The sequence below is a fragment of the Artemia sp. Qi Xiang Cuo genome, chromosome 4 (genome assembly GCF_049724085.1).
Source record: "Artemia sp. Qi Xiang Cuo chromosome 4, ASM4972408v1, whole genome shotgun sequence".
In the NCBI taxonomy this organism is placed as follows: Eukaryota; Metazoa; Arthropoda; class Branchiopoda; order Anostraca; family Artemiidae; genus Artemia; species Artemia sp. Qi Xiang Cuo.
The window spans coordinates 45,587,107-45,600,059 of NC_142797.1; the positions used below are offsets into that span (position 1 = coordinate 45,587,107).

A 12,953-nucleotide genomic window follows, 5' to 3' on the forward strand; every position below is an offset into this window, starting at 1 on the left:
CTCTCAATTACTTGGACTATCTGTCTTGACTTTTCTCTGTCCTACAGTTACCCAGCGTCTTGATGCAACCTATACAGCCTATTGTAAAATACTTGATAACTTCAATTCAAAATCAACGGTATACAAGATAAATGATGAAATTGTGGGGAAATGCCAAAACGTAAACAGACCACTTAAAGATGCAAATGGCAAAATTGTATCAGATCCATCAGAAATACCCGTAGTATGGGCCTTGTATTTCGAAAAGATTCTGAAGAGACCCCACCAAGTGGATCTGCCAGATATCTCTGCCACCCCCTTTATGAAACTTCAAATCAACCCAGAAGAATGTGATGATGTAGAAGTTGGACAGGCAGCCCGCAAGCCAAAGAATGGCAAAGCAGCAGAAACTGACAGAATAGCAGCCGAGATGATAAGAATATCACTGAATACCTGTATGGATGTGTGGCTTAAACTTTTTGCTAGTATTTGGAAGTCTGAAAAGGTACCCAATGATTGGACAAAAAGTATGCTCATCAAACTTTTCAAGAAAGGAGACGCGACAAATTGTGACAACTCTTCTCACAAATTATTCTTCAGCATATCCAGACAGTCCTCGATAAATACCTACGGAACAAACAGCACGGTTTCCGGCCGTCCCGTTTTTGCACGGATCTCATCTACACACTGAGGATGATGATTGGGGAGTGACAAGACCCGCCATGGAAAATCTTGCAATACTATGGAATTTGTGATAATGTAGTGGCTCTAACTGTTACATTATATGAAAACAGAGAATGCTGTGTTCGGACCCAAGAAGGAAATACTAGAAATTTCTGTTCCTCTTCGTCCTCGTTGTTGACTACATACTCCTTGAGTTTACAGAGTTCAGCATCCAAATTGGAGAAAGCAGACAGCTAGCCGATCTGGATTTTTCTGACAATATTGCCTTGATGGAAAGTAACAAGATCAAACTCCAGGATCTCTTCAATAATATTCATGAAAATGCTGGCCGACTTGGCCTCAAGATTAACACAGAGAAGACAAAGAGCATGGCAACAACTGATTCCCCCTGAACGTAAAGATGGGAGATTGAATGGTCGAACAGGTCTCAGAGTTCAGGTACCTCGGCAACACGGTAGAAAATTTAGGGTCAAGCGAGCGGGAAGTGCAGTTGAGGATAGGGCAAGCTAATGAAGCTTTTAACCGACCAAAACCAGTAAGGCGATCAAAAAAGTATTCTACAAAACTAAAAATGAGGCTATGCAAGTGCTATAATTTAAGTCAACAACAAGAGAGACGGATTCTTGCCTTCGAAAACAATTGCCTTCAGAGGATTCTGAATATCGACTGGAGAGATCACGTCACAAACCAGATAGTCTGATCTATCTCAGGCCAGCCCATGTTTATAGATATCATTCGGCAATGACGGTGGCGATACCTTGGGCACGTGATCCGTATGAAGGGCAATAGGACACAAAGACACATCTTGGAATGGCAACCTCAGGGAACCCGCGGGACAGGTCAACCAAAAAACAACTTGCACGCAGATATCAACAGAACCTGTCCAACATTCACACGACGATACAACCCCAATGAGAAGATGTTTTGGCGGCGGCGTACATGCGGGACAAATGGCGGCTCTTCATGGATGCCCTGGGTGTCGCTGGCGGCACAGGGGGATCTAAGGTTTAAGGTAAGGTGCCCCTGTGAATTCATCAAGCAATTATCCTTTAAACATTCCCCCTTCCAAAAAGAGTGTGCCTATATGCAGCAAAGCTTTGACATGTTTCTGAAATAGTTGAGTCACAAGAAACTACAAAATTTACAGCATCTGAAGAATAAATTTGACTGGAAATGTCTTGGGAATTAATAGAATAAGTCATTGAAGTTCTGTTCAAAATTCATTCAATCTTGAGTATGTCAAACAATCCAAAGCTTATATCTTTTTATAAATACAGATTTTATTCAATGTTTCTTGTTAATGTTGCTATATAGACATACTTACATTCAATAGGGTTCCATTTGGCCGTCTTTTTGGTACAATTTCCCAGTAGATGAGCATCAGCTTTTTGATAAAGTGGTCTTCTTCAGGTAACACAAAACGGATTATGTGCATCAACAAACCAGGAAATTTTTCTCCAGCCATTGATAATTTGATTATTTTCTTCATTGCTTCTGTTTTAGTTTTTAAGTCCCCTTTTTCTAAAGATAAAGAAAGTAGGCTGAGTGAAAATATTTTTTTTTTATTCAAAGGGTTCATAGGTGCTAATAGATCTTACACTAAGTACTCCATTGCCCCTATGTGGAGGTATGAAAAAATTCCATTGATAAAAAGATTATTAAATAAGGAGTGAAGGAGGCTCAATGTATTATTTTATTCACCAGGTTTCTTTGTATGGAAAGGGTTGTGGGCAACCAGCTCCTCCCTTACCCTTTTTAGCTGCCCTCTCCTTCAGCAATAATTATTATTTTGAGATAGCCATTTTCCTCAAAATAGTTGAGATGTCTTATATTTAGACTTCCAGGGATGACTTGACACCCATGGCCCCTGGAGGGGGGGGGGGGGCTGTGAATTATGTAAGTGGCCCAATGTTCACCTGTATTAGGCTTTATTATTGGAAAAGGGGGGTATGTTTGATCCTGGGATTCCAATAGGCTAAAGGTAAACATAAGGGAATGTTAAACTAAATAAAAAAACTTATACATATATATATATATATATATATATATATATATATATATATATATATACCGGGCCACAGCACTCAACACGCGGCAGGCTTCTATATATAGATTCTCACTGTTGCTTATCTTCTAAACGCAGACAACTAGAGCCTTTTCTTAATGTCATGGTGTCCAAATGGACCTTAAATTAGGAGCGATGTCTTTATAAAATTACATTTTTTTATTGGACCTTTAACTTTTGTGTTAGCTTGTCTTTTGTCATTAGGGAAGACATATCACCAAACCTTTGTTTCTTTTAATTGTTCAGGTGGTGGGACAAAAACTTCTTTTTCTTCCAATGATTTATGTAGTCCATGTTTTTAATTTTCAAATTAATGGAAGGCAATGAAGACCACCTTTGATTCTTTTAATTGTACAGGTGGTGTGACAAAACTTCTTTTTGCCTTGGCTTGTGTTTTGTCATTATGAAAGACTGTCTTTTGTCATTAGGGAAGACATATCACCAAACCTTTGTTTCTTTTAATTGTTCAGGTGGTGGGACAAAAACTTCTTTTTCTTCCAAGGATTTATGTAGTCCATGTTTTTAATTTTCAAATTTATGGAAGGCAATGAAGACCACCTTTGATTCTTTTAATTGTACAGGTGGTGTGACAAAACTTCTTTTTGCCTTGGCTTGTGTTTTGTCATTATGAAAGACCTATCGCCGAACCTCTGTTTCTTTTAATTGTTCAGGTGGTAGGACAAACGCTTCTTTTTCTTCCAATGATTTATCTAGTCCATATTTTTTATATTCAAAGGTGGTAAGCATTGATGATATTACCCATGTCAAATTCCAAAACCCAACTATCCTTGCTATCATTTTTAAAATGTTTGGTTCGTTTCACCTCAGCTTATCTTCTGCCATTACGAAATAAATAGCGCCAAACCTTTTTTTTAACAAAGGTATGGTGGGGCATTGAGGACCTTATCCATGTCAAAATCCCAAACCCAATCACCATCGCTATCATTTTCAATTTTGACACGTTTTGATTCTCGCTATCCAGGTTGATTTTCGTTCATTCGCTCACATGTTTGGTGTCGCATGTCTTCTAACTGTGTGTGTCTTTGCTCTTCATTTTTATTTTGACATGCTGCCACTTTTTTTCTAACCGTGTGTGTCTTTGCTCTTTATTTTCATTTTTGACTCTCTCATTTTCTTGGTGTTGTATGTCTTCTAACCACATGCATCTTAGCTCTTCATTTTCATTTTTAAGATGATCAAATTCCCGTTCTTGCATCTTCTTACTGCCCATATCTTTGCTCTTCATTTTCATTTTTGACACACTTTTGGATTTTGATTACTTCAGAAAATTTAGGAATGGCCTTTGCTTTAGCTGTCTGCATTGGTGTTTTTACAATTGATGTCAAATTTCAGATCTTATCATGCTTGATAGTTCAGGTGTTGGTTCCAAAGAATCATAATTTATAGTAACTGCGACTGCAAATTTTCGTTTTTTGGGCCTTCCAACAGACATTATATTATATAAATAACTGTTGCATTGGAAACTCAACAATCTTATTTATGCTATGCATGACATCATATAAGGAAATTCTTATATGATGTACTAACATAGTACATGATGTCATTTGCATAAAACCAAAATTAATGCTCTTAACAAATTTTCTCAGACTTCTGACCTATCTAAATGTTTTATTTATGCAAGAATACCACAAGATACCAATTTTCCCAAAAAATATGTATATATACATATATATTTGTATTATATGTTGAATAGGGGGAGACCCAAGACTTTACCCTTGGGCACATCACATTGAACTGCAGTCACTCCAGAAAAGAATGTCTCCATCATTGTCAAATACTTTACAGTCTATTGCCTATCTGATAGGAAGTGCTTCAAAAAACTCAATTAAATCCAGATTCAGCCCAACATCTTGGAGCTTAATTTGGAGTTTTTTTATGGCCCTTTTTCAAAAGCCTTTACCAAATCCAGCAATATAATGTTGACCAAACACGCCTGGTCTAGAAGGTTGATGACATAATCATAGGAATCAATCAGCTTTGTTTCCACAGACTGACCAGAGATAAAGTCATATTGGCTTGACAAGAATAGCTTATTACATGTCAAGCGTTGACGAATTTCAGTGTTAGCTATCCCTTCTAGTAGCTTGCTGATTGCAGAAGTTATGTTGATTCATTGCTAGTTGCTTGTTTTCTCTTTGCTACAACCCATATGTAAGGGGGTTATATAAGTTATATAATCCTGAGGAATGCATGTTTCATTAATAGATTTCTGAAACAGGTGAGTGAGTGGGCTTGATAATTCAACATGCAGTTTTCTTCTTTTGAGAAGTTTTAGGTGTATACCATCAGGTCCCATGGATTTATTTGAGTTTATCTTCTTCAGGCGCAACTCTACATCTACCCTATGATTGTAATTGGAGGCATAGAAGTTGTAATGCTATATGTGAATGGATCTGGTGGAGAGGTGTTGTGAAACCAGATGTGAACTGGTTATTTAAAGTATCAGCAATTTGTTTTAGGTCATCCACTATGCAATCATTCTCTTTAAGTCTTGTAACAGAGTGTCTACCAGACAGGGGTGCAGCTTGAGTCTTGGTTTTGCACATAAGCTAATTAAAACTAAAACCATCAGTTAAATTTCAAGGTGTTGGTGCTGCATACCAACACTTTGGAACTTGGAGGGGGGGGGGCACACTACTCTGCTTCATAAGTGCTGTGAAGCAGAGTAGCTGTATGTAAACAGGATAGGACATAAGGGTAACTTTTGTTTCAGTTCAAATATTTGAAAAAGGTTCCCTAGATTGTAGTCAGCAAATCCTGACTAGCCAAGTCTTAACCATGAGCCAATCCTAACCATATAAAATCATCTACAATATATCCAAAACTAGGAAGTTACCATCTATGTTTTTGAAAGATCTATTCAGTTCTCATCAGGCATCCACCTGTGAACACATTGAGATTTATCTATCAGGCTCTTAACCTTTTGGTATAAAACAAAAATAATAAAAGAAATGGTTATGGTTAGACAAAGACTAGCCTGTCCTGAATGCAGAATAAGAGTATTTTCCAACTCAGTTAAATATGGAGGGCACAATTCTTCATTCCATGCAGGAACTGAAAAGTGTGCAAAAATTGATACAATTAATTGGACTGAAAGCTGGTTGTGTCCTGATTGTTCCTCAAAGAATATTTCAATCTCAGGTTACAGATAAAGACTTCAAATTCACCTGTTCTACCTTCCCCTCTTTAACCCTGTTCTCCTAATTCAAGAGCTAGGATGCTTACTATCCTCAAGGAGATTTTTAATGAATCACTGTTGCCCCTCTTGTCACAGAAGAAGACCCCATCTTCCACCACCTCCATCTTCTTTTCTTGGCACCACCACTAGAAACTTAAACCCCTGCTCACGTGCTGTATCAGTCCAGACCAAACCTTACTCAAGTTTTCCAAGTGACAACTCAACATATAAGAATCCCCTTGTTAAAAATTTTAGATGTCAAAGCTAAATCTGCACTATCAACCTGACTTAATCAAACCAGAGTTTGCCTTGTTGGAATTAAAAACAAGCTAGAAATAGCTTTGAACCACATTTTAGAATTATTTGTCATCCCCTGCCTACAATACAATGTAATTATATCTCCCCCTGCCAACTAGATATTCTTAATCCCCCTTTCTTTCTACTCAGCACAACAAAGACGAATCCAAAATCTAATTACACCAATCAATTAGAGGTCAAAAATCCAGAAAATAATTTTAGCCACTAGATGTCAGGTTAAAAATACTGAAGATACATCAATAATTCATGAGCTGGCTAATCTTTCTGACCTTTTCTCATCTCTGGACAATTATATTTCTACTAATCATTGTAGTGACCCCAATGGCCTTATCACAGGCATCTAAAATTGTTTTAAAATTAGTGAAGTGAATAATCTGACAAATAAGAAAGTCTGTTTGTCTCACATATGTAAATGTGCTAATATGATTTTGGCTAGTTCATGCAAAATAGGTGATGACCATAATTTTAGAAACAATCATAATTCAAACAAGTTTCTTATAAAAAAAAACTAGCCATGATAATAGTGCTAAAGAAAATTGCAAGTTTTTCAAGCATAGAAATTGCAAGCTTTGTCAAAGTAAAGTGGTCTCATAATCACACAGCTACAACAGCTACTAACAATCTCAAGCAATCAAAATCACCATACTAACCCAGACCTTACCAAGAGTGATATTTCCTCAGAAATTTGTAAAAGATTCTTAAGTGGTAATTGTAGAGCTAGTCATTGCAATTTGTTGCATTTATATAAATTCTACCTATGAGGAATATGTAGTATACTTGAGTGCAATTTTAAGCATGTTAATATTTGTACCATTTTTCCAGTGGTCATTTTTTTTGTTACACTGAAGCCCATGTTAAGGTTCTCCTTCATTTTATCTACCCCAGAAAGAAAACTAAACCAGTCTAGAAAAGATAGAAATTGTAAGAGTCACTCCTTGCTCTTTAGCCATCTTTTTTAGTGCACCGTCCACAAGCAAATTTATCCTATCAGAGTTCATCAAACACAGCTCAACAATTAACAAATCCTTCCTGATTACCAACTCCCCTCCTTTTTTAATCAGCTCCTGTCCCAAATGGTTGAACAAAAACTATCTTCCTCATCCCAATATTATACTCAGCCTCTTAGAAACGTCAGTACCTATCCCTCCTTCTCCTACTTTGCCAAACAACATCACTTTGTTACCTCCCTCCCTCATACTTATTCCCTTCCCACTTACAGAATGTGGCCTTATACCCTCCACTCTTTCCCACAAACCAACAATTTCTTGATGGATGTGACTTAACATTCCCACCATAGCAGTCACCAGGTAACAACTGTTTAACTGATTATTTTCTTTAAACTGTTGTTTCTGGCCTAGTTAATGAAATTCCTGTAAATTATCTGTTGTCCTCCTTTTCTCTCTGGTCTGGACTAATCTCCCTTTTTAATCATTCTTCCCAAACAAACCCCAGTCTCCGTCATGAAAAAGATGGTCTCCTCCCCTAGATCCACATTCCTTTCATTTCCTTCTGGCTCCCACAACTAAGACACATAAAACTGCTGGCTATAGTAACTATTTTACTTTCACAAAGTTCCTTGTTACAAATGCTGAACGCCGGAATTTTGACAAGTTGATCAAACTAGAGGCCCTCTCTTAAGAAGACAAAATTCATGTAATTGCCATAAAAGAGGTCCAAGCACACAACCCTGACCTATAGAAAATTAATAACCACTCCCAATTCATAAAACTTTGTCCTCATGACCACCCCTGAGGTAAAGAGGGCAGTGGAATATTATCATTTGTAGGTAATTATCTTTTCCCCAAAATAATTCATGCCCCCAACCTTTCAGATTATGATGAAATCATTTGGGTAATTGTAAGACCCAAAGTTTTACCACACCCTTATAATTTGATTGTGTTTTGCTGCTTTTATTATTCTCCAAATCAAAACACTGCACAAAAACATCAATTCTACCAGCAACTGAAAAATAGTGCCAACTTTGTCCTCTGCAAATTCCCAAATGCTGGTACTTTCCTAGTAAGTGATGCTAATGATCTAAAGTTAAATTCCCTTTGTAGTTTCCTTAATTTAAAACAGATAATAAAAATACCAATAAAAATTTCCCCCTTTAGGAGGAAGCTACCATTTTTGTTTATTAATGAAGCCTCTCTCCAGCTTTAATCATAATTTTTTCTGTTACTGAATTTTATTATTACCCAATTTCCATTGATAGCCTTTTTGAACTTGGATTATTATTGGAAACTGGCTGACTCTCAAGAAGAACAATTACATTAATGTTAAAGTTTCTAACTTCCAAAATCTGATTAAAACAAAATACATGGATTCCTTCCCTGGCAAAAAAGTAAGATCATGTTCTAATGACAAATGGTACATTACTAGCCAGTTGAAGAAGCTAATTAGAATGAATCTTCATAAGATGGTAAAAGATCCAAGGCTCACTAATTGCATAAACATATAAAAAAAGAAATAAGTAAATCTGCTTCTTCATATTACAAGCATAAAGTCAAGGATTTGTTTTCTACTAAGCCAAGGCAATGGTATAATAGAAAAAAAATGTGGGAAAACAGATAACAATATAGATTTCAGTTTCAAGAAGAGTCCTCAGCTACAGCTAATGATCTGTACAAATTTCTTTCCTCCACTGTTCAAAGCCTCCCTCCCCTCTTTTTGACACTCCTTATGATTTGTGCTCTCTCAATTTCCTTGTTATTTCACCCTCAGATGTAGAGACAAAAATTAAGAACCTTAAAAAGTGTAGCACTTGTCTACTAGACATCCTGATTGTGCTAATCAAAGCCTTTGCTGACAATCTTTCAGAATCTTTGTCCTTACTTTTTAATAAAATTACCTATACTGGCAAGTTCCCAAATTAAGCAAGATTTTGATGGTGTCCAGCCTGTTACTCTTACTCCTGTTTTTTTCCAAGTTATATTAAAGCTTTTTAGCTGAATGGTTGAAAAAAAGATAGTCCCTAATGTTGGAAACTTGCACTCTACATCTACCACCCACTATCTTGTCATCTACCACACACTATCTTGTTCACCTTATGAACACAATATGTAGCACACTTGAAAAACTGATACCTGGCTCAATGTTATCACAGTGGACTTGCAAAAAGCTTTTGATTTAATTAACTGCAATACCTTGTTTGAAAAACTATCCAGTGACTTTCAAGTTGACCCCTTTTTAATTAGATTAATTGCATCTTTTCTCTCTAATAGAACAAAAGTCATCAAATACTTGAATGTCTATTCTGATCCCGTCCAAATTTATAATGTTGTGCCCCAGGGAACCCTCTTAGGCCTAATTTTATTTCTTGTAATGATAAACAGCCTTGGTGATGATTATCCATCTAGATGGAAACTTGTTCATGATTTAGCTGTCTAAGAGACATAATTAAATTTTTTTAAAGTAGCCCAATAGAGATCTTGGAATCAATATCAGACAAAGCAGCTAATAATCATATGAGAATCAACCCTTTAAAGTCAACAATTTTAACAATTAATTTCCTTAAGACTCCCCCTTCTTTCTCCTTCCCAATCCCTCCTGAAATGTCTATTAACACTATGAAATTACTAGGTGTTACCATCTCTAGCAACTTAAAAGGGGGTTGTCATATTCATGATATCTTAAAACGTGCAAATGCTGCATTTTCTCTCCTTAAACAACTTAAAAAATTAAAATGCCCTAAATTACATTATTTGAGAATGTTCCTCTCTTTTGTATGCAAAACCCTTGAGTATGCCCGTCTTTGTTTTGCATCCTGGTATCTCCATTGAATTGTCAGGCAGAAGAAGACCTTAAGGAAAGGATATCAAAAATTTCCTTGCATTTTTCTAACAATGCCCTTCATAACCTTTGGACAAGTCCCCCTTTTCCTAGTCAACATTCACCCCTGCAACCTCACCTCCCATGTTCTGCTGTGACAAGAATCCCCCTTCTTGTCCCAATAAAAGTTTCCACTGAAAGATATAAAAGAACTGTCATCCCTTACATAGTTGGCATATCCAATTAGTGAATCTCCTCACCTTAATTTCTGCTCTAAAATAAACCTTGGCCAAATTTATTTAGGAAAGCCTTTGCTTATCTTAGGCCTAGGATGATCTCTAGACAAAGTGTATGACAATCTTTTTTACTCTATAGATTCTAAGGCTCATAACGATCTTGATAGCATTTCTAGATAAGGGTCTCCTCAGAAGGAAACATCTTAATGAAATCAAAGTAGACTAGTACCATTAGATTTCTTGTTTAATGCTCTTTTCAAATATTAGTAAATATTGAGACCTTCCATTACTGAGCAATGAATCAGGTGAACATACCACTCAATGTATTTCTTGTGCTCTTTCTGAATATAATAATTGCTTTACTTATAAATTCCATTTTAAGCCCATTTTATAGACCCTTAACAATGATATCTTTTTCTCTTATTTTGGCTAGAAAATGAGTTAAAAATAACAGTTCTTATTTTATAATATACAGAAACATTGTACGTAACACATATCAGCTGCAGCTCCACTATATTCCCCCCCCCCCAAAGTGCAAACTTACAGGCCAAATCATTTATTTCCAATGTGTTTTGAGGTTCTTGATTTTGTCACAGCTGATTCAATTTACAAGTAAACAGTTTGAAACAAGAGTGATGCATGGTAAAATGCAGCCTTTAATAGAATATCTTTAAGCAGAGCTGTTCCATGGATGGGTGGGGCCAGGGAAACATTAATTTCAGTGCCCCCCCCCCCAACTCAAATATAAGCAAAAAAGCAAAATCACAGTGAAAAATTAGATACAAGTGGGCAATCACCCAGTTGCCCCCCCCCCCCGGAAAGATCTGTCTTTAAGGGTCCATAAAGGGCTTAAAACTGAATTTCTGATTAAAGCAGGTAAATATTGAGCAGTCCACATTTCTAACCAACAAAGAAAGTGAACATACCACTCAATGCCTTTTTATGCTCTTTCTGAGCATAATAACTGCTTTTGTTGCAAATTCAATATTAACCTAATCCTTTCTAACCTTACCCAAATATATAGCCCATTTTTAATTACTTATTTTATTTTAAACAAAAAATGGAGTAAGCCATAGGCTTGTCTCATTACAAAATGACCATAAACAAAAAGAGAACAAACAAGAATTAGACCCCAGGGTATTGATTGGTACCACAATAACAAATAAACTCCATAGGCTGAACACATTACACAAACACACAAGAATACACAAAGAGACAAATTTGATAAACTCATTTTAGATAAACGTTTTTAAAATTCATTTCCAATAGAAATGATTATTATATTTGTAATCAGCATAAAAAAAGCCATTGAATGGTATATTCACTTTAGTTGTTACTCAATAATATGATTTGGTAAATATTTACCAACTAGCCTATTGTTGATAAATTCCTTGTGTGGTTACAATTCAAGGTATAGCCTATATCAGCAGATTAGGGGGGTGGGTAGATTTGAATTTGCAATAGAAGTGATTAGCCTATTATATTTGTAAAGAGCATAAAAAAGGCATCAAGTGGTATGTTCACTTTATTTGTAAGTCAGAAATATGAACTGCAAAAAATTTACCAGTTAGCCTAGATGATTTCTTCAAGCACTTTGCTTCAGAGTACCCTCACCCCCTAAATGTGTGAATAGGCCCATAAGCAGGGTTGTACCCAAGATTTTTTTTTTGGGGGGGGAGAAGAGTTCACAAAAAAAAACTATAAAAATCAATCAAAATTTGTTTATTCATTTTTGTTATGATTTTACAAGTGAGACAAACATTTTAGGGGAGTTCTAGCCCCCTGGATACCAGCTTGAATATAGGCTATAGCCCAAATAACAGTTGTTCTCAGAATTTTATGGTGGGCTGTTTGCTACTGAGAAGGAATAGGCCTAATTGTAAACCTGATACTTCTTTCTGCTGAGGCTCTAAACTAGAATCTTACCACATTAAGATAAACTAGCATAATGGGGGTACAATCGAATCATCACCTATCTATTGACCCACCTAACCAGGCATTAGGCTACAGCTAAAACAATAGCCTGTTGCAAGCCTACCTAATTCTTGCTTCAAGTGCATTTCTGAGGGAGTCTCTTGGTCAGGATTCACAGCAATTAGGCCAAAACAGTTAAGTTCCTCCATCCTGTTAACAGTTTGTTTGCTTCTGTTAATAAAAGATTTGCTGTTTCTTCTTTTTTTCTTTTAAAAGTGATATACAATTTTATCACCCAAAATTCATCCCAAAAAGTGTCTATAATCGATAATGGAGAAAACAATACGCTATCTAAAATTTTTAAAATAATAATAGATAACAATAGGGCCTTCGACAAACTCTCGAATGCCTTTGAAATTTAATTGCCTTACTATTTAGATTACTATTTAAGGGAAATTGGAATTTGTTTTTCTCTAAAATTTGAAAAATAATTTAAGCTTACCACCAAGGCCGTACTCAGGATTTTTTTTTCCTTATGTGGTTACAATTCAAGGTATATATTAGCACATTAGGGGGGTGGGTAGATTTGAATTTGCAATAGAAGTGATTATTATATTTGTAAAGAGTATAAAAAAGGGTTACTCAAAGTTTTTTACGGGGGGGAGGTGGGGGGGGGGGTAAACAAAAAACACATAAAAATTGGTTTATATACATTTTTGTTACGTTTTTACGGGTCAGACAAATATTTTTTTTTTGGGGGGGGGGGGATAAATCAAATCCCCTTCCC

General features: G+C 36.1%; 1 protein-coding gene across 1 annotated transcript in view; it reads right to left on the minus strand.

Annotated features, from left to right (window-relative positions):
- Positions 1-12,448, minus strand: part of betaCOP (coatomer subunit beta) — a 67,265-nt gene extending 54,817 nt beyond the window's left edge. Inside the window, exons 1-2 of the mRNA XM_089088330.1 lie at positions 12,291-12,448; positions 1,988-2,184 (exon numbers count right to left, since the gene is read on the minus strand). Of these exons, the coding sequence (XP_088944456.1) occupies positions 1,988-2,184; positions 12,291-12,375 (282 nt within the window). The 5' untranslated portion in view covers positions 12,376-12,448. The remainder of the gene's footprint in view (positions 1-1,987; positions 2,185-12,290) is intronic.
- Positions 12,449-12,953: the final 505 nt, after the last annotated feature.